Raw genomic sequence first — 25,988 nt, forward strand, 5'->3', positions numbered from 1 at the left:
ATATCACCTGCTTGATCCCAAGCACTCAGTTATAAGGTACCAGTAAGTAAAACATTCATTTGTGGGGTGAAAAATTGAGGCTGTTACTAATGCGAGTATAGTATGTCATGGCTGAAAAGGGGGTCAACTTATACACTGAGTATATACAAAAATATGATTTTTGGGGCTGAAAAAATGGGGTTGTCTTATACGCTGTATCAACTTGTATGCCATGATCTATGGTATTTGCCTCTGCTGTCATGAAAGTAATGACTTATGCTAAGGTATGCCGTCCTCTGTTACTTGCTCAGTAGTCATTGTTTATATTGTACCTAAGCCTGGATGTCACAGCCAATGTCATTTCTGCTTTTATGCAAGGTCCACACTTGCAAACTTACTAGTAGGGGTTATAGGAAAGAGACAAAAGCAGGAGCCTTGCCTGATTCTGCTTTTGTTCCTTTTTCAGCTTTCACTGTCCTACAGTCTGAGATTAGCTAACTCGGCTCTGGCCTGACCTTTCTGTCTGTGCGGCCTTATCTCACACTAGGTACTGCATTTACACATACAGCTAAAGGGAGATTGGATTAGATTTGTGAAGGTTATGAAGTCCATAATGACAACTTGCATCAAACCTGTTACTTTTTTCATTGTAAGAGGACTCAGAAAAGCTCAGGTTCCTTTGAAACTTTATTGCAAATATTTACATATACGAGCGTAAGTTGTTATAAACAAAACAAATAATTTAATTTTTAAGTAACATAATACATTAATTCTGTTGTGACTACATAGTTTAAAATATATGAATAAGAACAATTATGCCCATTTCCTCCTTATCTCAATTTAATTTATCATTCAGTGTGACTGCAGTCAAATCTCATTATAACAAAACATTACTCATATGTCATTATTTAAAAAAGAACTCAGCCCCAGTTGAAGGATTGTTAGTCAGTTAAAATTATAAAATCCTAAAATGAACCCAACTTTGTATACTCCTAGTAGTATGTCATCATAAAGTTTGACTGCATTTCTTTCTTTATACAGTTCATTCCAAGCTGAACATTCACACATACTTCTCATATTCCACCACTCTCACCCTCCCCCTGGCCCCACCATTTTCCCTCCCTCCTTACTGCATTGAAATAATTCATGGTTAGAGGACAGTTCCAAAAGTGTCAGCAGCTTTCCAGAATTTGCCCAAGTGGCAAGTTTGAGCACAGAGAAAACATAGTAGTGCTTTATCCAATCCCCATTTAGCTTCCACAAATTTGCACTTTGCAACAAGGATTATTGGGTAACAATCGAGAATGGGAAAGCTGGCTGATTCACCCTGTCTCTTACCTGAACTACAATTATAATAGCCTAATTCAGTTGAGATTAGCTAACATAGACTGGGATGCTTCCTCGGGTGTTCAGTATAATTTTGGACAGTGGGGGTTCCTGTTAGGCAGAGGAACTTCAATACCAATTGTATGTCTAAATGGCTTAATCAAACTCTACAAATAAGTGGGGCTGGGGATACCGCTTGGTGGTTTTCTTTTTTCACCTGAGTTTAAGGTGTTGAAACCATAATAATCCACAAACCAGTACACTCTGGAGCCAAACTCCTCAATGTGACTGTCCTCTCTGGCCCTCTGTACAGTTTCATGGGTGCCATTCTTTACGCAATAGCAGGCTGTTTGACTGTGAGGAACATCATGGCCAAGCCCAATCCACACTTTCACCTGATATCCATACCAGGAATTTCCAACAAGGATAATTGGATACCAATCAATTTATTCCACCTACCCATCCTCCTCCACCTCAAAACTAATATCACCTTTAATATACCCTGGCTGAGATTCAGCAACTCAGGCTGAGAATCAAACTTAGGACCCTGTGATTTGCACAGTTTTGGTGTTGCACCATGCAGTACATTTACCTACAAAATCATTTGGGGAACCATGAAATCGGTCATCGGAGTTGAAGGAGAGCCCAGGCAGTTATTGACTCTTTAATTCTGAACCCAAGTGCTTGGCTGTTTAGCTATTACAGACATTATAAGAACAAAGTGACAATTTTTAAAAAGTACAATATTTGTAATGACTTTACTGTGGCAGCAGTATATGCGTAACATTGCTAAAGGCATACAGCCAGACCTTCTGCTCCTGCTCCCAGAATGAGCTCATAATACCCAGCCGGCAGCAACAAAACAAATTCAAGTCTTGCCATTGCCAACCTCTTGACTACTGTCTATTTGATGATCCTGTTCTTAAGCCTGTACAGCTTTTTAAAAAGGTGGACCAGTTGCAGTCATCATTTTTGACACTGGTGAACAACAGTGTCACCAGGAGCATCCTGATGTGAGGAACCTGTGTGAACTGGAATTGCTTACAATGATGCAGCAGCTTTGGGAGACCTGGAGGGAGGCCTCACATTTTAGCTGACATAGGGTAATACATCATCAAGGTTAACAGCAATAAAAGAGAATGGACAACAGATCAGAAAATAAAGTTTTGGTAATGACAGTGAAAGGTAAGACTGAGGAAACTTCTTGGAATGGATGAGTTAGAGTAAGATGCTATGATGAGTCCCAATCTCAACACAATGAGTGTGCAGGGTACAGAAAGAGTTAATAAGGTATTAGGAAAGTACAGGAGGAGTCCTGGATATAAGAGTCCTACTAATATAGAGTTGGAAGAAAAGCTGTGTGTGCAAAGGTTAGAGGTGAGTGTCAGTTCTATCCCCACTCTTTCTATTACCCCTTTTTCTTCCTGCACGCCATCCACTGACTTTCTCCATGTATAAAATGCCTGAGTCACATTCTGCATGCAATAAATAACACAGAAATGTAAGTCTTTGTTGCATCAGATGACAAGCTTTTTCTAGTACCCTGTCCAAGAAAGTTAGAAAGATATTTTAAGAACCTTCTCTAACACAGGAGTAATGTTAAAGTGTTAGGCAGTCATGGGCATGAAACAGAATTGTTGAGGAGAAAAGCAATTTTAGCATGAAAGGAGCAAAGCTTCTTGAAAGCAGCTGTAAGAAAGGATGAGGTATGAGAATTCAGTTTGATATTAGAGGAAATAGTGAGGCTAAGAAGATCAATATTTAAAAGCTAAGTACATAGACTTGAAAGGTAAGAGGTGGTAGCTCTTGGTCAGACTTATAGACGATATAAATAAATCTACGGATTTGAAGGAAACAAAATTTTAGCTGTACTACCAGAAGGGAATGGTGGTGTGAGGTTGGCTGATTTGAAGGAACTTAGTAAGTAAAATTAGGGTTGGTTAGGAATAGTAATAGTTATGAATGAATGATTAGAATGAAGAAAGAAAAGTGGAAGAGAGAACAAAGCACTTTGGCAAGTTGTAGTAAAGGTTTGGTGACATTTAGAATTGATGAATAGTGCTATTGATGGGATGAGATGTGATGTATGGAAGTTTGATTTTTATAATTTAACTATATATATTCGAATCATTGTAACAATAACAATAGATGGCATTGTGATGTGTCGCATTGGACCTATACAGGTCTCAATTAGTTTCCCACAACGTTATGACTTCTCAATCTCATGTATGCCTTTGTAGGGAGGTAAGTGGAGACAAGGCACTATGTCACAGAACCTTCAGGAAAGTAGCTCTACTTTTCTCCCAAACATCTATGAGTAGCTGGTGATACAGTAGCATTGGCAGAGATAAGGCTGGGTCACCCTTGGCCAGGCTTGGTGTTTGGAGCAGTAAGAGCAGGAGGGGAAGGGAAGAATACAACAAATGCCTTTAAAAACAATTTATTGTAACAGTCGCACATCAGGCAATGTCCATGAAAGAATTGCTTTTGTTTTTCTTGCGTTTGGTTTTGGCAGAGGGCACACGAAGTTCCAGTGATTCCAAACGGAATGGTCTTGGTGTTGGCATTTCAGGAGGCTGGGTTGGAGACACTGTGTTCAGGTTGGAGACAGCATGGGAAGAAGATCCATTGTTAAGAGATACATTATGCACAGATGTGGGGTTGTGCACTGTTATAAGAGAACAAAGGAAGAAAGTAGGATAATTTGCTTGATGCCACAATACTCTTCGTGAGTTTTGTACACAGATCGATTTAACCAACCTCAACTTCAAAGGTTGCTCATTAAAGAGATTTCTAATCAAGATCATTTGCCTGACCAGATCTGTGTAGTACTTTGAGTTAAGCTTTGAAATAAATTATATCTGATTTTGTAATTCCAATGATGAATATAAATCAGTATGGACTGGACCTAATACAGAAAATTGTTCTTTTAATTGGTCAGCCCAAATATGGTGATTTTCTTCTTTAAAATTGTTAAAATACAGCATGTGCTACAATTTTGCTTTACCCAAAAAATTTTTTGAACAAAATAGATATTTTTAAGGCAAGTGATCTCATTTATATAAATTTATTAACCATTGTTGATTTTCTGCTTTGAATTCTTCACAGACAAACATTACCTGTTTTTAGCAGCACCTGTGACATGTGCTCTAGCATATGTCCGGAAAAGTTTACCATTAAATGCCTTAAAACAGGAATGTAAAAACAGGAAGCATAGCGGGAAAGAGACACCTGAGGATACAAAAGAGGATGTGGACAGGTTGGTGATGGAGCCTTATGTGTAGGAATGTTGTTGAGGAGCTGTGGGGAGTATGGTAGTCTAAATGCAGTCAGGGCAATTTGGGCTCCCACCCTCAGAAGGCTACTATACTAATCTTTCCCCATTAGGGCCATGTGCTTGCAACCCCTAAATATTGCAAAATCACCCACACAAATATTCCAAAACCTCTTGCTAGTTTTACAGATCTTGGGGCCCCTCTCTTCAGGGTCCCAATCCACCATTCCCAGACTTGCGAGATCTCTCTCAATGCTTACAAACCCCAGACTGCATTTCCAATCCTCCTCGATTCCAGACCCACCTCCACTGTTGCCAGGGCATGCAAGCTTATTCCAGATTCCAGGGCCCCTTCCCCAGTGATCTTAAGAACGACCTCTCTCCAGTATTCCTGAATTGTTTCTCCTGGCATTTCTTCAAAACACTATTAGACTGCAAGACCCCACTATCTAACCGACAGACCCTAGGGATCACCCGAGGTGATAAATTAATGTTCTTGGTAATATTACTTGGTACAACAGTCCTATTCTGATAAAATCTCCAACTCACTGAATAAGGCCATTGGTAACAATCCTTGTAAACTTAAAATATCTTATAATGTGGGTTATGAAATGCTGCAATGCATTTCACTATCATGGTTGGATGGTTGTTCAAATCTTCCATCACTGAATTAATACTGTGCTACTGTACAGGACAGTTAATTCCTCACAAGGAGGTGGAAAGTTGGTAAGTATACAACTCAGAAAATTAAATGGAGTTTGAGGAAGTGACTGCACCCAAGTTGGTTATCAAATTGCCACAAGGTGATGACATCAAGGCCAAAACTTATTCCTTCCGAGCTAACACCTTTTGGATTCAGTTTCTTCTCATTAATGACAATACAGTGTGGACATGTTTTGTGAAAGTAACGTGCTGAAGTTATAATCAGACTAAAAGGTCGAATCAGCTCCCGACACATACAATAACATTTAGGGCCAATACCCTCTAACTTTAAAAGGTGTCCTCATCAAGGTGCTTTTTAAGATGGCAAGGATTCTTCTGAGTTCTGATATTTCCTCTCACATGCAATAATGTTTGAATGGTTCCCAATGTTAACCTTGGTTTTATTGCTTTCATTATGGATTGCGATGATACTTACAGAGACTTCTTGCAGAGTCTGTATTCAGGATCTGACTGGCACGCTTTGACCTGAAGTAATTGTTGGCAATATTTTCACTATCACTGCGGTTCAGCATTTGCCTGTAACGGTCTTCCTCCTAATAATCAGTAATAATATTTGAAAACATATTTCTTCCTTACCACAGCAAGAATGGTATAACTGCATTCAAATCAATTAATCAGGATTCAGCCAAGTGTTTAGAACATTAAATATAATTTTCTGATTTGGAGCCAGCACTGAAAGAGTGGTCTTGGATAGTAAGATTTCAGGTATCACACCACCAGACCAACAAATTCCATTTTTGAAACCTATTAGATAAGTTTAACTTATACACAGAACAGTCAGCATTGTAGAGAGTACTCTAATAAGTGTAAATTTGTCCTTATACCACAGTGAACTTTTACAGTGAATTGTAGCTCCAATCTTTAGGTTTACTCATGCTAAGTAGTGGAACAGCAATAAAATAAAATCCTGACAATTATTTAACAGAACAGTACAAATTTTTTAATGTATTTATTTGGTCAACCATTCTTCAATACTGAATAAGACAGCCAGAGTATCATCTCATTTTCTGCAATGAGTTGTTTAGTGACTGATGGGATCTGATTTTGCTTTGAATGAGATTGAACAGCAGATGCCATATATACCAGACTGGGAATCTTGACTTTCCAAGCGAAACTTCCGAAGCTTGTATTTATATTCAGCATCAACAGTGCAACATGCCTCAAGGGTATTTTCATGGGTGGTTTCTTGCCATGCTTTCCTATCCTGAGCAAGTTGTTCCAATGTACGGACGCCCATTTTGCACTGTTTCAGAGTTGTTTTTAAGTGGTGTACATATTTATGAAGAGTCATACGGACTCTCGAAACGTTAACTGTATTCCTCTCCGCAGATGCTGTCAGACCTGCTGAGTTTTTCCAGCTATTTTTGTTTTTGTTTCAGATTTCCAGCATCCACAGTATTTTGCTTTTACATATTTATTTTGCTGACTATCATGAAACCACTCTCCAGTTGTCAATGCACAAAAACTGATCTTGTTCAGGTTTTGTTCATCAAGACCTGACCATCGTAGCTGTGTTTTCATGATCAGTGCAGCTATGCTTGGCATGTCAGTGCTTTTAAGAATTTAAACTTCAGGGTTCTTGTCTTGCCACCTAATCTTCATTAGTCATTTTTTTATTATTCACTCATGGATGCAGTCCATGTGGTAAAAGTGCTCCCACGGTGACAATGAACGAATGGTGACATATTTCTAAGTCAAGATGGTGAGTGGCTTGGAGGGGACCTTGAGGCCTTCACTTGGAGGTGGTATTCCTATGCAGATTAGGTGAAAGTGATTCCTGTAATCAACACTAATGATCTATGCCTGCTGGTACAGTTTCTTAGGATAAAATTGCAAAGGAGTAGAAGATTCTTCCCCACATGCTATGTTGAAGAAATTTGATTTACATAAACAATGAACCCCAAGATCAATGGTTTTGTTAGAACCTAAATTTTTCATCCAAAATGCAAAAAGCACCATACTAGATTCAATTCATTTTCAGATCATTACAGAAAGAAAGAACTTGACTTATCTAACACTTTTCATCACCTCGGGGCATCCCAAAGCGTTTTACAACCAATTAAGTACTTTTGAATTGAAGTATTTATCATGTTGTGGGAAATGTGGCAGCCAATTTGTACACATGTGCTTGGATCCACAACCTACTGACTCAGAACTGGGTGTGGTACCCTACCTATATAACGCTGATAATGTACATAAGATGCCTATTGAATGAATGCTGAATAGCCAAGGGCTACTGAAACAGTGAAGCAAGTATTGCTCAGTCCTTAACACTTTGCAACATTTTATCCACCGTTTTCTTTATTCTACTTTATCTGTATTTTATGAAAGAACTCTAAAAAAAACAGAAAATGTTGGAAAAACTCAGCAGGTCTGGCAGTATCTGTGGAAAAATGCTGTGGCAGCCAATTTGCACATATGTGCTTGGATCCACAACCTTCTGACTCAGAACTGGTTGTGGTACTCTACCTATATAATGCTGATAATGTACATAAGATGCCTATTGAATGAATGCTGAATAGCCAACGGCTACTGAAACAGTGAAGCAAGCATTGCTCAGTCCTTAACACTTTGCAACATTTTATCCACTGTTTTCTTTCATCTACTTTATCTGTATTTTATGAAAGAACTCTAAAAAACAGAAAATGGTGGAAAATTCAGCAGGTTTGGCAGTATTTGTGGAGAGAGAAACAGAGTTAACATTTCAAGTCCAGAGCTAAAGAGAGGTAGAAATGTGATGAATTTTATACTATTTAAGAGGGGGTGGAGCAAAATAGAAGGTTAGATGGGAGCCCAGGAGAGATTTGAAAAAGATGTCATGGACACAGGGAGTGTTAATGGTAATGTTAAAGACTAAATAAAGTACTGATAGTGGCATAAAGGTAAATTGGCAGAATATGTTAATAGCAGAACAAGGGTCAACGCTGTGTGAAAGCAAAACAAGTGACAGATGGCCCTGTGACGGGGGTGGGGGTGGTGGAAAAAATAAAATAAAGATAAGTCTAGAAAGTTTTGTAGACAAAATGTTCCCTTTCTAAAATTGCTCTTTATTAAATAACCTATACACAAAGATTTATTTACAAGATATGTCACTGACAAGGCCTATCCCTAACTTTTAAAAATTCATTCATGGGATGTGGACGTCACTGGCCCATCCCTAATTGCCATTGTTCAGGGGCATTTAAGAGTCAACCACATTGCTGTGGGTCTGGAGTCACATGTAGGCCAGGTAAGGACAGCAGATTTCCTACCCTAAAGGGACATTAGTGAACCAGATGGGTTTTTACAACTATCGACAATGGTTTCATGGTCATCATCAGATTTTTAATTCCTGATTTTTATTTAATTCAAATTTCACTGTCTGCTGTGGTGAGATTCAAACCCGGGTACCCAGAGCATAACCCTAGGTCTCTGAAATACCAGCCCAGTGACAATACCACTATGCCACAGCCTCCCCTGAGAAGTTTGTGGTGAGCCACCTTCCTGAACTGCTGCAATGCAGGTGGTGAATGTACTCGCCGAGTGTTTTAGGGAGGGAACCACAAGATTTTGACCCACTAACGATGAAGGAACGGCGGTGATACATTTTCAAGTCAGGATGGTGTGTACTTTGGAGGGAAACTTGGAAGTGATGGTGCTCCGTGCATCTGCTGCCCTTATTCTTCTAGATGGTAGAGGTCACCTGTTAGAGGTGTTGTTAAAGCGGACTTGGAAAGTTGCTGCAATGTATCTTGTAGATGGTATACACTGCTGCCACGTTACGCTGGTGAGGGAGTGAGTGTTTCAGGTGTTGGATGGGGCCCTGATCAAGTGGCTTCTTTTGTCCTTGATGATGTTGAGTACTTGAATACTGTTGGAGCTCCACTCATCCAGGCAAGTGGATAGTGTTCCATTACACCGCTGACTTGTGCCTTGTATGTGGCAGAAAGGTTTTGAAAGGAGGCCAGTCACTTGCCGCAGAATATGCAGCTCTGACCTGTTATTGAAGCCACTTTATGTGGTTGGTCCTGTTTATGACAATGGGGGAGGGGGGGGCGGTTAGACCCTCACGGAGATGGTAATTGCCTGGTATTTGTGTGGCATGAATGTTTCTTGCCACTTATCAGTCCATGCCCGAATACCATATTCTGCACCTCGCTTCTCAAATTAGTTTGCATGATCAAAACATATACCTTCACTTCAGTATTATAAATGTTCGAGCAAAGTTAACCTCAGTTGAGTTTAATGATGTCTTTCTGGTAGTCTGTATGGAGTTTGGATGAATGTGTGTGTGACACTTACCATTAAGCAATCTGCAATTTCATTATTAGAGACTCTCATCCCCTGCTTATTTGGTGCTAAATTAGAGCCAGCTGAAAATAAAATCAAATTGTTAAAGAGATGTAACTTGTACAGCGCAAAGAATTATACTTTATTCCAATCTAAACTTATTTCAACTTCTGACCACTAGAAAAGTGGCATTTGTGCACCTTATTAAAATCTCTATTGCAAGAAAGCCATTTCCAAGCAGACCTGAATTTCCAGTGAATTTGCGACTTTATGCATTGCACTGAGGGAATCAAAGGTGGCAAGATGGATAATAAACCTTTTTATCATGGTCTTTTTTACTAGAGATTGCATGGTTTTTCCCACTGTGCCCTCTTTTCCACTACAACAGGTAGGTACCACCACACTGCCAGATTGTATCACTCAGGGTAAATGTCATTTATTTTACAGGATTGTCCCGTAATTGAGCAAACTGTTGTGTCCCAGGTTGCATGAATCAGGATGCTGTTTTTCATGAAATTTAGACCTTTAAATCTTGTGCATGCGCAGTAACTGCTCTCTTTCCGCCCCCTCCCGTGCCCCCCCACCGGCACTCACAGCCCTGGCAGAAACCCCCACTCCATGGACCCCCATGCCAGAGTGTCCTTTATTTTCTGCCGCAAGAGATGGTCACCCTGGTAAAAAGAAAGCTGTTAATACCCCTTACAGTTGTGATTGTACAGATGCAAAAGAGTACAGGAAATAATCAGCCATGTAATTCTTGATTTCACAATATTTTAAACTGTCCCAAAGACCATAACAAAATCTAAATCTTAGTGTACTTTTCACAACCTTTTAGCTGAGTTGTTGATTAAGTATTATGGGCACTTCAGCTCCGTGGAGCCCCATCCACTGCTCCAATATGAAAGCTGGCACCTGACCATTCTTTCCAGAGATTATTATAGCTTTTTTCAAGTGGATACTGGCTTCTTTTGGAAATGTCCCAAACATGGTCCTTTTCCAATGGCAGGAAACATGTTAGTAATTAATTTTACCATTGCAATAGATAAGAGTGTGAATGGTGGTCCTTTTACTGTCTGCTGGTTTCATTTGCTTTTGATATCTGACCTGTTGTCAAAGTTTAGTTCCAAGAAAAACCCTAGCATGTTTTCAAGCTTTGCAGACATTTAATATTTGAAAGAAATGAAGGAATTGTTTGTGACTACACTGATAATTGTACAATTCTTCCCATCCATTAAGGAAGCTGCAATCAAAGGGAGCACATGTCAGTGATACAGGGCCAGATTTTCACTTACAAGATGGGAAGTTTGAGTCAGGGAATTTCCTGACTTGTTAGACCCACCTTCATATAAATGACTCCCATATGCACTATTTTGGCTGCAGGGAGGCGGGGGAAGGACTGGGTCAGGTCTACCGACCCCACAAGCAGTTTGGAGGCAGCCACAGAGGCGGGTGAGTGCCGAGGCAGGCTAGTTGGGTTCTCCGGGACTTCGGCCCAATTATATTAAAGGATGTTAGGTCCTCTAGTCCTCACACCCCTTCACCCACCCATTCCCCATGCCCCCTCATATCCCCACCTGCTTCCTCATATCTTCCATGTCCCTCCATGCCCCTCATATTCCTGATGGTCCCTCCATGTCCCCTCATATCCTCAATGCTCCCTCAAATGTCCCAGGCCCCTCCATGCCCTCTCATATCTCCCATGCCCCTTCCAAGCCCACTATATTCTCCATGTCCACTCGCTATGTACAGAATCGATATACGATGTAGTAGCAATGGCAATTCTTGAAATGCTCAAGAAAGAAACACCCACTGAGAGTTCCCTTGTTCAAAGCCACTCAATGCTTGATCAAGGGACCCAGCATCGGGAAAGGAGGCCTGAGAGTCACCCTCGGCCCTTGCTGCTGACCCCCCCACCATTTTGCCCACCCCACAACCCCCATCCTGACACCACTCACCTGTGGCCTAGGTCTCTCTGTGATGGGGCCTCAGATGGGTGCAATACTGGCAGCAGCCACTGCTGCCCCGGTGGCACTGGTGAGTAATGCACAGCTGCCAGCCACTGATTGGCCGGTAGCTCGCGGGGAAGCAGGATTTCCACCCTTGGGGTTGTTGATTCTGGAGAAGGTCCACTGCTGCCTAGTTAAGTGCCTGATTGTCACAATTCTGTGGGCCTTTCCCAATGGAGGCGACGTAGGGCTCTCACAGCTCCCCAGCCAGCAGAGGAGACCCCTGTTGCCTCCATTAAATGCCACCCTCAGTCTCAATAACAGAAGCTTTACCCCACTTCACATCTCTTAATCTTGTCCAGATAGGCATACAGACATTGAAAAAAACAAGAAAGAATAATGTATTATAACCACACAAAGATAGCAATCAATCAAAGCTAGAACTCCATTTAAGCCTGCGTAAACAGACCCCTGCTGAGCTGATCTATTAGTAAGCCTTGGAGCTCATGCAAGCATTAATAATGAGGCCTTCTGGAGAATTTTTGTTTAAAAAGCTGCCAGAAGGCCTCAATGAATGCTTGGCTGAGCTCCAAGACCAACCAGGTGGCCTGGAGCAATGGCCATTGGTAGGACTGCATCCAGTCCCCAACAATGATTGTCAATGCAGTTGGACTAAAAGGAGAGTGGGTTGTTTCACCAAAGCTAGTCTGGCAGGCCCCAGCACAGGGGTTGGAGGACAGGTTCAGGAAGGCAGGGGATGTGAGTACCATCATAGGGAGCCTCCATTGGGCACAGGATGCTTGAATAGGAAGGATTCCCTCTCAGCTCGGAAAAAGCACACTGTGGCCTTTAAGTGGCCATTAATTGGCCCAAGGGCAGGTGGGCCACCCAATGCCTCCCCATTATGGATGGGAGAGGGGGTGGCACATAAAATCCCACCCTAGAGTGATTACAGCACAAAGGCCATTTGGCCCATCTGATTGATGTCATCAATAGCAAAATAACAAACAAAATAACTACTTTCTACACAGAGGAAGGGTTTGCTTGTGGGAATATACAATTATCAGTTCTGTATTTAAACCATTACTAGATTTTTTTAAAATTCTCAAGTTGGCAGAGGGTTACATCTACTGTTTATTAATGTGCTCATTGAACTATTTATTCTGGTTGTTTGCCACAGTCACTGATTGCAAACGGAATTTGTTCTTTAAGTATTTGAATTTGTTTTTCACTAACAAAAACCAAGACAGTAGGTGAATTCCAAAAAAGAATAAACCACATCTCTTAGACAAAGATGAGTTAGAGAAAGTGTTAGTGAACAGATGCAGCAGGCCAGGAAAGATCAAATGTAGCAACAAGGCAGAAACAAGTAATGACAGAGGAAAAAGCAAGGATAAAGGTGCATGCTTATTTTCAAACTGGTGAACTGCTTTGTTTTCATCCCACCAAGAGTGGAAAGTGTCTAATGTGTTAAAAGTGACTTCAGCACAAGCAAATCAATTGCAATTTTTAACCTACAGAATAGACCATGCTTGTCTAGTCTAATAAATAGATATTCTTGCCCATATCCAAACTTGCACTGAGTCTTGTCCATCCCTCACCCCCATGATTGCTGACCTACATTGGTTCCCGGTCCAGCAAAGCTTTGATTTTAAAACTCTCATCCTTGTTTTCAAATCCTTTCACAGTTTTGTCCCTCTCTTTCTCCGTAACCTTGTCCAGTCCTACAACCTTCTAAGATCTCTGTGCTCCTCCAATTCTGCCCTCTTGCACATCCATGATTTTAATCATTCCATCATTAGTGGCTTTGCCTTCAGATGCCTAAGCCTTAAGCTCTGGAATCTCTCCTAAAGTCTCTCTGCCTCTCTCTTTTTTAAGGTGCTCCTTAAAACCTACCTTATTTCTGTCCTAATATTCTTTGTGTAGCTCAGTGTCAAATTTTGTTTAATAATCCTCCTGTGAAATGCCTTAGGGCGCTTAAGGGTGCTACATAAATTTAAGTTGTTGTCTTTGAAAATTCCGAAACCTTCACTTCAAATGGCATTTTATTAGAAGCACACAAATACATAAAGACATGGAAAGGTGCTTCACAACTTCTTCACTGGAGATATTGGCATGTTTCTGAGTGAGCTTTATAAAGAGAAAACTTCTCTAGCTAAAGATATTCACTATCACTTACCAGAAGGAAGAGTGATCTTTTGAAGAACTGTTTCTGGTAATTTCCAGCAACCATTTTCTTCATCCCAAACACTTTCCCGCTTTATTTTGTCAATATTACTGTAGTTACACTCACGCCGGATTAATGGCTGGATTCTTTCCAGGACTTGCTGCAGCAGAATGTTTTCCCGTTCCTGCTTCCTTATAGTGGACAGGTAGTCAATGCGCTCAAATTCAAATTCAGATTGGAGATCAGAGATTTCTATCTCTGCAACTTTGAGCTTAAGCAAGATAAATGATAAACAGATTAACAAACAAATCTGTTTGTGGCCCATAAATATAAGATAGTCACTAATAAATCTAGTAAGGAATTCAGGGGAAAAGCTTTTACTCAAACTGTGATGAAAATGTGGAAGTCAATAAAATGTAGATGCATTTAAGAGGAAGCTAGATAAGTAAATGAGGGAGAAAGGAATTGAAGGATATGTTGATAGGGTGAGATGAAATAAGGTGGGAGGAGGTTGGTGTGGCGCATAAATAATGTAAATTCTATCTAAACAGGTTTGGGTTTATTCTGAATTCTAGTACTCTGAAAATTTACTCTCTCTTTCTCCACAATTCTCTCTCATCCATATTATGCTCCTTGTATCGGAAGGTCAGAGCAAGTTTGTTGATTTGAACATTGCGGACTTTAACACTGAGCTCAGATTAATCCCCTAATTCAGGAGAAACAGAGCAATCAAGAAAAATATGGATGGAGGAAATAGATTAAGAAATGAGAAAGGGACAGATAGCTCAGCAACACGAATTTCTTCAATTTGTGACTTCAAAAACTACCTTTCAGATGATAAATTAAACTGAGACCCTTTCTTCTTGCTTAACAAGGGACATAAACGATCCCAAGGCACTATTTGAAAAAGGGCAAGAAATTCTCTAAGTATCCTGATCAGCATTCTTTCCTCAAGCTACATCAGCAAAAATAAATCATTTCATCATTTATTTATTTGCTATTTGTGGAACATTGCTGTACTCAAAATGGCTGTGTTTACACACACAACCTGTGAAGATCTAGAGGTTCAATCCTTGGTTTCGGGATTAAGGTTGCTTCTAATAGACATTGTGCTCATAGAAAATGAGGAGGTTTTCACTTCTAATTGCTATCCAGCTACCCCTGCTATAAAGTAGCACATGTTTATTTGTCAATTACATCACACAGTAACATTATTACCAGAAACTGTACAACTTCATGGGCAGAATTTTAATGATACAACCCCCTTCTGGTGGGGTTGGGAGGTCAACATCTGCATCCAGCTGTTAAGAGGCAATTAAATTTAAATTTAACCCTGCATTTTGGCTTTAACAGCCAGCACAAGTGAAACTTGCCAGAGTCAGCAAGGTGAGAGTATAGTGAGGAGTGAATGTTCTGTGAAATTCACAAGCTAGGAGGGCTTTGAATACTGAAACAGCACAACTGTTTCCTTGCCTAAATGAAAAGCTTTTACTCACAGGACTTGTTCTGAGAGTGATTTTTCAATGCTTTTTGATTTTCAACACTTTATAAATCAGTTCTGCTATCTTGTGTAGGCAAGTGTCCATGACAATTGAAAGAGTAAGAGGGAACTACAAAGAAAAAGCAGGACCTTTCTCTGCAGGTTTTCTATATTTTTGCTTTTTGCTCGAACTTCATCCTGAATAGATTCGTACACATTGATCAAGATAGCAGGATCATCCCTGTCTGTGTGCTTCAGTGCTTCTGCAAGTTGATTCTTTCGTTCATCTGCATACTTTTTCCGTCGTTTCCGTTTCTCCTTCAGCTCTACATTTTTGGCCTGTTCTCCACCTACAACTTCATTTTCCAACATCTTCAGCCTACAGTAAACAATAGAAAGTTTTATTAATTGGTCTGCTCATTGGAATTGAATTTGATTTTTGGGTGACCAACTAACAGAGCACAGCCATCAGTTGTTTGTACCCGTGATGAAGAGGCAGCTGTGAGTTTGAGAAAGCAACCTCATTTACATCAGGCCAGTGAGCTGTGGCAGCTACAAAAAATCCCGTTAAATATCAGGTTGGGAATGGAATTGAAAACTAAGGATAAATATAAACTAAGAGAGCGCTTCATTGTTAGAAGTATCAACCTTAGGATGAGATATTTAAACACCTGCCTGTCGAAGTGAATGTAAAAGATCTCATGGCACTATTTGAAAAAAAGCCGGGAGCTCTCAGTGCCAGCAGTCAACATTCATGGCTCGAAGAAACATTAATAAAGGCAGATTAACTAATTTATCTCCATTAGTTTGGCAAGCGCTATTTGGTTGCCACTTTTGACTATATAATTACTTTTGAAGTGAAGTCACAGTTGTTAATTGATTGTAAAATGCTTTGAGATGTGAACATGTGAAAGGCAATACATGTGGGCCCTGAAGTTCCATTGGGTTATCACCAGTCTCCTGCTGTAATTTTGGCGAGAGACTGGCTGTAATCCCAGATAACACTGCTAATGCAAATTTCTGTATTATACTTTTAAAAAATTACAGTGAATCATAGGCTGCCATTTGAAATATATAAAAAGTGCTCCAGGAACTGAAAGACTGGAACCATAACATCTGCAAGTTGTTAAGTGACTTTCCCATAAACAAAGCTAGAGTTCTGATCTTCAGCATGCAGAGTAATTTACCTTTAAGTGAGATTTAAAGACACACATACACACACACACACACAAAAAACACTGCAATTTTCTGAGATGTGTTGACAGCAGATGAGGTCCCTTGCCATAGGCAAGGAATTGAAAACAGCACACATAGATGACCTGAATCATCTCACATATGCAATATGTTTTTTATATTTGTTCATGGGATGTGGGCATCACTGGTTAGGCCAGCATTTATTTTCCATTACTAGTTGCCCTTGAGAAGGTGGTGGTGAGTCGCCTTTTTGAGCCACTACAGTTCATGTGGTGTATGTACACCCACAGTGCTGTTAGAAAGGGAGTTCCAGGATTTTTACCCAGCATCAATAAAGGAATGGTGATATATTTCTAAGTCAGGATGGTGTGTGATTTGGAGGGGAACTTGCAGGGGGTGGTGTTCTCATCAATAACTAAATATTAAATAAATAATAGGCTTATTTACCAAAAGCTGTGTATATTATTTATCATAACAAAGCTACACTTATGGAGCAGACCTTGCAAGTACTTCCTCCTGATCTAAGGTGGTGGGTGATGAACCAGGTGGAGAACATTCAGCGACGATTTCTTCCTTGAGCTGTTGCAGATCTAATGGAGAACTTTGCTCTTCACTAATCAGTGTAACTTTCTTGCTGCTGTCCTGCATCGCTATTTCAGCCTCTACTTCAATTAACTTGAAAAATTTGATAAGAAAATCAAAGAGACATTTAGCATTTGTCAGGTATTTCAGCAATTTCCACAATGAATAATAACCTTAATTAAAAAATACACTCATATGTATTAAAATGCATATTGTGCTAGCTTATGTTATTTGTAGGTAATAGGTAAGTTATTAACATTAAAGCTTTAAGGACAGATAGGGACACATGTATGACAACTTCTTTGCTTTATTAATTGCTAATAAGCATACTGGCTCCAGTAACTGTTCGCCTGTTACGTGGTGGAAATGTAGAGAAGAAGGTGTTAGTAATCTGCTCCAGGCACTCTCAGATTATCTGGGGTTGAGGAACTCACTTCATTCGATAAGCATTGGAAAGCATCTACCCCATTCTGCTGAATCTTGGACAACAGAGGAGGGGAGGCAGGAAAAGGTCCTCTAGCCTACATCCAACTGCACAGGCTGTGTTTGGGCTGAACAGAGGGATGGTCCCAAACAGGACTGATAGAAAGCAGTAACCTGTGCTGCCCTCTTCACTACATTCCCACATGACTCACTTTGTCCCTCTGCTCAGAACCACTTTAAAGCCAATTTATAAAACAAATATGACTTACTTCTTGAAGCTGTGAAAAATTGATTTTTGTTCAGAAAGATAGGTAGCATATACACTTTATGACTGCCTATGACAGCAATTGCCATTCTTCTTCTGTACTTTGGCTTCCCATTTCCTCTATGGCATTGAAGATGATGGCTAAACAGTCTCTTTTCATACCTCGTTCAGTTGGGATTGCTACCCATTTGTACCAGACAAACCAAACAGCACTGATTTATTTTTTAAGTAGTTTTTTTAATTCTCTCCTTTAACATTAAGATGTTCAATGAATTATTTTCAATGAATTTTCATCATCACCAAAATGCAAGACCTGATCCAAGTCCCTACTCTGATGATATCCTGTCTCTTGTTCTGGACTTGGCAAAAAATTTGGGAACCCTCTCTTTAGTGCTGCCCTGTTTTTGAGAGAAACCCAGTTTTACTTGCTCTTGTCAATCTTCCCTCCCACTTGATCGTTTTCTGCTTGTACTCAGCATTGCAGATTGGACTGAGCTTGGGAGATCACCATGTGAGGAATTCCTGACCCAAATCCATCTCCTACTGTTCTATGGCAAAGTACATTATTGCTCCATGGCACTACAGCATTGCACTGTAATTAAATGTTCTATTCTCAGTTATCCATTATCAGTCTTATCTGTGCAGTTTCAGAAGTCATCAAAAGTTGATTATTTACACTGACTCTGCACAAGAAACTTGATCAACATTTTAATGTACACAGCATTATCACTTTCCAGTGTCACACTATTAAAATACTTACTGTATTGTTAGCCTTTGTTCACATACTCCATTACTACCTCTCAACCATGGTCCTGCTATGCAAAACTAAGCTTCTTCACCTTACCCATATGGGCATTATTTTTGTGGTTTGGAACCATTTTAAGCCTATTCCATTAGTTTTGATTTCACTGTTCAATGTTTAGACTACCAGGCACATTGTACTGGCCAATAGAGTTTTCTCCAAGGTAACAACAGAAAGGGTACTGACAATATTCCGAAGAATAGTTCAAAGAATAAGGAAGTTTTGTTACTGGATAGGCTGAGGAAACTGGGGTTGTTCTCCTTAGAGAAGAGAGAAGGTTGAGTGGAGATCTGATAGAGGTGTTCAAAATCAAGAAACCCAGGCAGTATAGGTAGAGAGAAACTGTTTCAATTGGCAGAAGGACCGAGAACCAAAGAACACAGATTTAAAGTGTCTGGCAAAGAAACCAAAGGAGACATGAAGAAAAACTATTTTACATAACGAGTGGTTACGCAGCAGTGCACTGTCTGAAAGGGAGGTGGAGAAAAATTCATTCGTGACCTTTAAAAGAAAATTAAATAAGCATTTGAAGGAAAAGAGTTTGCAGAGCTGGTTAAAAGGACAAAAGATTACTTCTAGCTAAAATGCTTTTGTAGAGAGCCTGTATGGGATTGATGGGCCAAATGGCCTCCTTCTGTGCTGTAACTATTTTATGATTCTTTATTTTAACCTATCATTGACCTAAAAACTCCCATTGTTTCTGAACACCACCAAACGCTTGAAAATTTAAAGATAAAATATCATATATATAATCTTATGGTTGGGTCAGAATCAATGTATTTACGGATCTTCAATCTCTTCTGTAATGACCAGAAATGCCCAATTATATTACTAACATATCACAATTTAAACTGGCTGTCAGTGTACTAATGTTTACCCTGAATTTTATCCTAACACATAAAAAGAAACCCAATGAAACGTATATACATGCTTAATGGCAGTGTTATAAGAATACTTACCGTGGCAATATCTAGTTTCTGTTCTATTTCACTCACATCCGCTAATTCAACATTAAATGGCTGAGTTATCTCCTGGGCAAAGGCTCTTTCTTCAAATTCAGGTGCATCTGAGGAGACAGAGATACATTTCTGTTTTTGTACTGGTACTACGCTCTTGTGGTTGTTACCTTAAAAGAGAGCTAATGACATTTATGCTTCAAACCAGCTATACCTCAGGACCTTAACCAAACAAACTGTCTCAAACCTTAAAAGCACACAGCCCCAACATATGCACAGGCTTGACAATAACCCCAATATATTCTCTTGTGTATATTCTCCTGGTCAAACACAAATCTTTGAGCATGCCAAAGTATTGCATCTCGAAATCATCAAAGCCCGAGATTACTTTAAAAAGTTGGAGCTCCATTTCTACGTAACCAATGCTTTTTCAATTAAAATATTCATTTGGATTGCTTACTCTTAATCTTTTTCAGCAGCATGGTCCAATGTTTTCAATAACTTTACAATTAAGTGATTTATTTAAATAAAAATTAAATTTGCTCTTTAGCACTTCCAGCAATGAATGCATCATAGGAATTGTATTCCTTGCAGGTGCTAGTCCTTGCTGGGAGTGCTGGAACATAGGGCTGGGTTTTATTCTGGAGATGGGGAGCCTGCCCCCAGACAAAAAACTCAGGGGTAGACTTGGCCAGCTCCCCCTGCGGCCATTTAATGGCTGTTATTGGGCTTGAACCAGGGCCCCATCTGGGGAGGAAATCCCGCCTCTGAGAGCTGCTGGCCAATCAAATGATCAGCAGTTGGCTGGTCCCCAGCAACACCACCATAAATGGTACAATAGTGATCATTTGATGGAGCCAGATGTAAAGGTAAGGTTCGGGAGGGTCATGACCAGGCTGGCAGGCCTCTGTGCGGGGGCCGAAGGGCTGGGGTGGACAGGACAGGGTAGGGAGGGGAAACGCAGAGGTGAGAAGACCTTGCCGGGGGAGTGGGTTGGGCCTCTGATGGGCACGGGGGACCATAAAGGAGGTATACCTCCCCTTTCGCCCAACACCAGCTCGAGCAGTGAAAGCTGCCAGGCTGCACACTTGGTGCTGGCCTCCAACCACTACAGGCAAAATCCTAGCAGTCACGGGAGGAGGTACTTAAGTAGCTATTCATTGGCCATTTAAGGGCCTCAATTGACAGGCCTCCCAAAACCGCACTGTGGGTAAAACTACAGGAGCAGAGGGCGGGTAGGCACCGGTAATGGTGCCTATGGCTTAGCAGTCAACTTTACATTCTACTACCTGGTAACCTGCCCCCCGGGGATATAAAATTCCAACTATAAAATGCCCCCTCTAGTTTAATTGCTTTCCCATTGGCTCTGTAGCGAAGCGCACAGTTTAATACAGTACTGAGCCTGATAACCCTACAATCCACCTGGCCCATTTCTCAGTGGTGTTGGAGGGTCTCGGCTGGAGCAGCTGTTGTCATAATCTAAAAAGCCAGTTGGCGAAGGATAGAATTGGAGCCAATCTTTAGACACTTTTATAAGCATTTATTTAGATACACATTACAAATGCGCACCTTCTCATCCAACAACCACAGTTTCCATCTGTTCATTTTTTATAAGGCACAAATGAATCCCCAACACTTGCATAGATAGAATTAATATACAATTAGCAAATTCCCCTCTCTATCTCAGTTTATATGTACAACCAATCTTTCAAAACAAAGTAAATCAAAAACCTTCATATCCTATACAATGCATTACATTGTGAGACATCCTCCTCTAGGACTCATAACAATTTCTTCATACAAACATTTCTTTTTGTAGAACAATTTGACAGTTCATGACTTGCATCCATCCATTTAGTTTTAGGGATTTCCTTTCTCTCCAGCATTTGTATCAAGCCAGAAAGGTCAATTCATAACCTCCTCTCACTCACGCTTTTCATACAATGTAAACAATTCCAGAAGTAACAATTATCCTCATGACATTCAATGGGTCTACTATCTTTAGTATAGCCATTGTACAGAATCTAACTTAAAATATCTGACAAAGAGAATGCCATCTGCACTGCCTCCTCAAGAGACAGTGTTTCGGCAGCCAAAGTACTTTTAACAGCTCTTCTTATTTTCTTAGTTTCCCAAACTAAAGGATAAAGTCTCCCATTCTCACACAATCAAAACATGAAACAAACTAGAATACACATTGGGAAGATTAGCACGTGAAGCATCGGAAAAAATAACGAGCCTCATGTTCTTTGGGTCATTTAAGTGTTAGCACTTAAGTGTGCATTTATTCAGATTTTTAAAAAATGTTTTATTTGCCCTCAACACATACTCTAAGGTGTTTCATTATAGCACATAACTGCAACACATTAAAACTAACATCTAGCCTACTCTGAGTTCACAACCAGGTCAACTGACCAGTCAAGCGTGGCAGTTTTCTTTTACTTATTCTTTCACAGGATGTGGGTGTTGCTGGCTAGGCCATCATTTATTGTCCATCCGTAATTGCCCTCGAGAAGGTGGTGGTGAGCCATCCTCATGATCTGCTGCAATCCACGTGGTGTAGGTACACCCACAGTGCTGTTAGGAAGGGAGTTCTGCCTCTTTTCTAGATATTACATCATCTTTCTGTGCAGCCCTGAAGGAATGGTGTATTGTAAGCGGATTTTTTACACGTGAGTTAAACAAACTATCTGCCCACTCAGGTGAGCCCTTAGGATTCCGTGCCACTGTTTGAATATTAATGGTCATCGGTCACTTGCTGTTGTGGGACTTTACTGTGTGCCAATTGCTACATAACAATAATAACTACATTTCAAAAATAACCCATTGGCAGGAATTTTCCTGCCCCATTGACATCGGGCATCATGATGGGCCGGGGGGGGGGCGGGTTGCAGTTGTACAGGACAGGACAATATAGCGAGACGGCCAAAAATTGGTTTCACGCTGTTGTGAAACCAGTCTGTGATCATCCACTCCACTAGTCAATGGAGGGCTGTGTTTCCCGCCACCGCATGTCGGGACCCTAATTTCAATACTTTAGCACCTCATTATAAGACCTGCTCGCCAGAATCATCTCCGTGCTGAATCCTCTGGGCACCCTTGCTGACACAACTTCACAACTGTACGGAAGCAACTTGCATGTGGCGAGCTGCACTTCGCTTGGGACTTCAAGGGTTGCTTGCCTACCTTACTTTGGCAGCACTTGCGGTCATCAGCACCAGGCTTTGCAGGCAGCACCACATCACTTTTAGGGGGGGCTCAAGGGCAGGTCTCTACCTACCAGGCCAGCTGTAAGACGAGGGTAGCTTTTCAAAAGCTGCAGGACTAGGGTTTGCTTGGTGAAGGGGGAGAAATGGCCTCAGGCAAGGGAAGACGCTGCAGGGTGAGGGCTGTCTGGGAAAGGGGGTATCCCAGGGTGTGTGTGAGTGTGTGTGTGTGGGGGGGGGGCACATGTTGATCTGTGCAAGTGGCTTCAAGATGTTGAGGGCTAAGGAAGCAATTTCCAGATGAGATGAGGCCAGATGGAAATGTGAGGGGGTGTGTGAGAGAGTGAGTGGTGATGTCCCTTAAGATGGCAATGAGTGCGATGCCAGTGAATGTGTGATGGCCTTGTGAGTATGTGAGTTTAGAGTGATGAGATGGTTGTCTTACTCTAGTGGCATAAATGAGATCATTCATCCATTTCCTGCACTGGATGGCTGACCTCTTATGTGCAGCACTGAGCACTTCTGCCACCCAAGCACTAGTGGTGAGACTGTTGGGCCTCTTGCGGCCAGAGCGGGGATAGAGGACATCACGGCAAGCCTCCACGGCATCCACAAGGTGTCCTAGGGATGCGTCACTGAATTGGGGGGCTGCACTCTTGGCTTTTGGGGCTATGTCTTCACCAGAGTAGTCCTGGCCTGCAAGCATTGAGAACTGCGGCTGCAGTTTAAATAAGGTGCCCTACATGAGGAAGTGGTGAGGTAACAGCATGGCGGGCTAATTGGAGGCCGCCCTCCAGCAAGACGCTGTGTTTCCTGTGGCTGCATAATTATAATGAGGCGGGAATGGGACCATATGGCGCAAAAACCCGCCATTGCAGCCAGCAAGTAAAATGACTTTTTTCCCACCCACTACCGCACTTTGTGCAAATCCGGGACGATTCTGCCCATTGGCTATAAAGTGCTTTAGGATGTCCAGGGGATGTGACAAGGTGCAAAACAAAAACCAATAGGGAAAAATTTGTTTGCGTTTGTTATGCAGTCTTACATCAATTCAACAGGCAGGCAGCACTGCAGACTGATACCTGTGGGGCCACATGGCATTCTTCAATGAAGAAAGCCGTGTGGGACATGCATGTAGCACCTGTGGCGCTGCCTGCCCAGGTGAATCGGAGTATTCTGTGTAGCACTGGTACTACTTGAACAAATTTCTTCCCCATGTTCTATGAAAGTATGAGGCAAAAGGATCTCTGGCGTATTGTAGCCAAGTTTGGCAGGTTAGTTAATTAAATTGTACTCCAACTGCATAATGAAAGAACAGGCAGATTAGCTGCCAACAAGTAAGATCCTAGCCTATTCTCCATTCCAAATAGTGTTAAGCAAGTCTGTGTTTTAGCATCCAGCTTCTTTGGACTGTCCTTTGCAGTGCCCCCTAACCTAGATAATGATGATTACATCTGAGTTACTATAGCTCTTCAAGATTTCAAAAAACAAAGTTGGAAAATAACTCTTCTGTTACTATCTTTGCTGGTGAATGCCGTTTTTCTGCCCAGAGACAGAATATCTACAATTAATCACATATTCCTTTTCAGTCTCAAAGAAACAATAGTGACTTAACAACTTGATGAAAACTAAGATTCTGTATCAATCACGACCCTACTACCTGTACTGTAAAATTGCAATGGCACACAGTTTAATGCAGCCCAGCATTTCACACACCACAATAGTATTCTGTTTATTTACAGTGATTGACCAAAAGGTATCACTTTGTATCAGAAAGGCTAACTTCCTGCTCCTGAAAGCATAAATATGCCAAAATTGAAGATTAAAGCTTACTGATCACTTCTACACAACTGTGAAATGTGGTAATTTATCATAAGTACATCAAGCCTTTTGACAGATTTAACATCTAGATGCATTGTCCTGAGAATCCACTGACTAGGCAAGATAGCAAAAAGTTAAGTTAATGACCTTAAAGGATCAACAGTCAAGAATTGGTTGTGTGGTCAAAATTTCCAATGATACTATATTGCTTAGAATTGTCTCTTATGGTCAAATAAAATAAGGCAAACACCCACAGGGTGACCAGCAAAAATATATTAAGATTATCCTGAGAGGCAATCTAAGGTGTTAACTGCATTTCCATCAAGTCATGGGGAGACCATATTTAAAAATAATATGTGGAGTGATGCACCACTCTGAGGGAGAAGCCTCAAAATATTTAAAAGTAAGTATCTCTCAGATCTAGCAAAAAAAAGGACAGAAATAAAACCACAAATGGATCACCCAAACAACCCTGCGATTGAGCTATTGTGAATAGTATGTTGCTGAACATGTCTGTCACATGTAGGACACACAGGCAATGTCAGAGTCTACATGCATGCATTTCCACATCCAACATGGCTAACTTCTGCAGTCATGTTCAGCTATAACAAGACAATCACCTTGTTCACCAATGAGGCCTTCGTAAAATAGATTTCAAACCCAAATCCAGGAAGCATACCTGTGGCCTTATCAAGAGCCTCAATGCATGCCAGCTTCATTTCGTAAGAACTTCTTAGTTTTTCAATATCTTCTTGCAGCTTAACATTGGACTTTTGCTCTGCTTCGTAATCTGCTTTGATCTTTGATAATTTCTGCTCGTATTCCTGAGGAAAAATAGAAAATTAAACATTTAATGAAAAATGTCTCCCAAAATTTACTATTTTAACATCAATTCAAGCAGCGAAATACTTAAATAACAATTGAGTGGCCTCTGGTAAAGCCTCTGGGAGACACAGGGCCCTATCTTGCTCCCATTCTACTCAAAATGCCTGTCAGTTAGGGGGAGTCTAATGGTTCATTTTGTTCCACCTCCTGTTACTGAAGGGGAAGCCTGACTGTAACTCACTGGTTGCTTGTTGCCTGTCAGGTAATCACTGTTAATACTGATGACAGTTTCAAATAAATCTCCATTCGGAATCTCCCTGCTTTTCCAGCTGCAGAGATGTGGGAATATTATTAGCAAATTAAAAAGAAACTTAGGTGTATTTAGATGGGAAGAGTTCTCTAGTTTGCTAGGATTAAAATTCCTCTATACAGTCTTTTATTAGGCTGGTGTTACGAAAGTATAATAATTTTCATAATATTTTTCCAGTTTGTTGTAAAGTAGGTATATGGATGTGAGTGTAGATTTAATTACACTTGGAGACAGGTAGTGTACAAACTTGAAATTATCAAAAGAAGCTAGGTGTGGGAATGTACTTGAAACATTGATCAGTAAACATGGATGCCACCTTAGCATGTAAGGTGTGAAGGGAATTTGCATTTTTAAATAAGTGAAGGGATTGTTTGGATTTCAAAGAGATGTTAGTCAGCTTACAACTAGCCAGATAAACAAGGCTAAGCAGTGTATTTATT

The 25,988-nt window shown here is 40.7% G+C and overlaps 1 protein-coding gene across 1 annotated transcript in view; it reads right to left on the bottom strand.

The window, feature by feature from the left end:
- Window positions 1-617: 617 nt before the first annotated feature.
- Window positions 618-25,988, bottom strand: part of kif17 (kinesin family member 17) — a 102,865-nt gene continuing 77,494 nt past the window's right edge. Inside the window, exons 7-14 of the mRNA XM_078558273.1 lie at window positions 25,093-25,237; window positions 19,390-19,496; window positions 16,858-17,033; window positions 15,315-15,543; window positions 13,697-13,955; window positions 9,584-9,654; window positions 5,718-5,835; window positions 618-3,973 (exon numbers count right to left, since the gene is read on the bottom strand). Of these exons, the coding sequence (XP_078414399.1) occupies window positions 3,765-3,973; window positions 5,718-5,835; window positions 9,584-9,654; window positions 13,697-13,955; window positions 15,315-15,543; window positions 16,858-17,033; window positions 19,390-19,496; window positions 25,093-25,237 (1,314 nt within the window). The 3' untranslated portion in view covers window positions 618-3,764. The remainder of the gene's footprint in view (window positions 3,974-5,717; window positions 5,836-9,583; window positions 9,655-13,696; window positions 13,956-15,314; window positions 15,544-16,857; window positions 17,034-19,389; window positions 19,497-25,092; window positions 25,238-25,988) is intronic.

Source organism: Cetorhinus maximus, chromosome 15 (genome assembly GCF_964194155.1).
Source record: "Cetorhinus maximus chromosome 15, sCetMax3.hap1.1, whole genome shotgun sequence".
Classification (NCBI taxonomy): domain Eukaryota; kingdom Metazoa; phylum Chordata; class Chondrichthyes; order Lamniformes; family Cetorhinidae; genus Cetorhinus; species Cetorhinus maximus.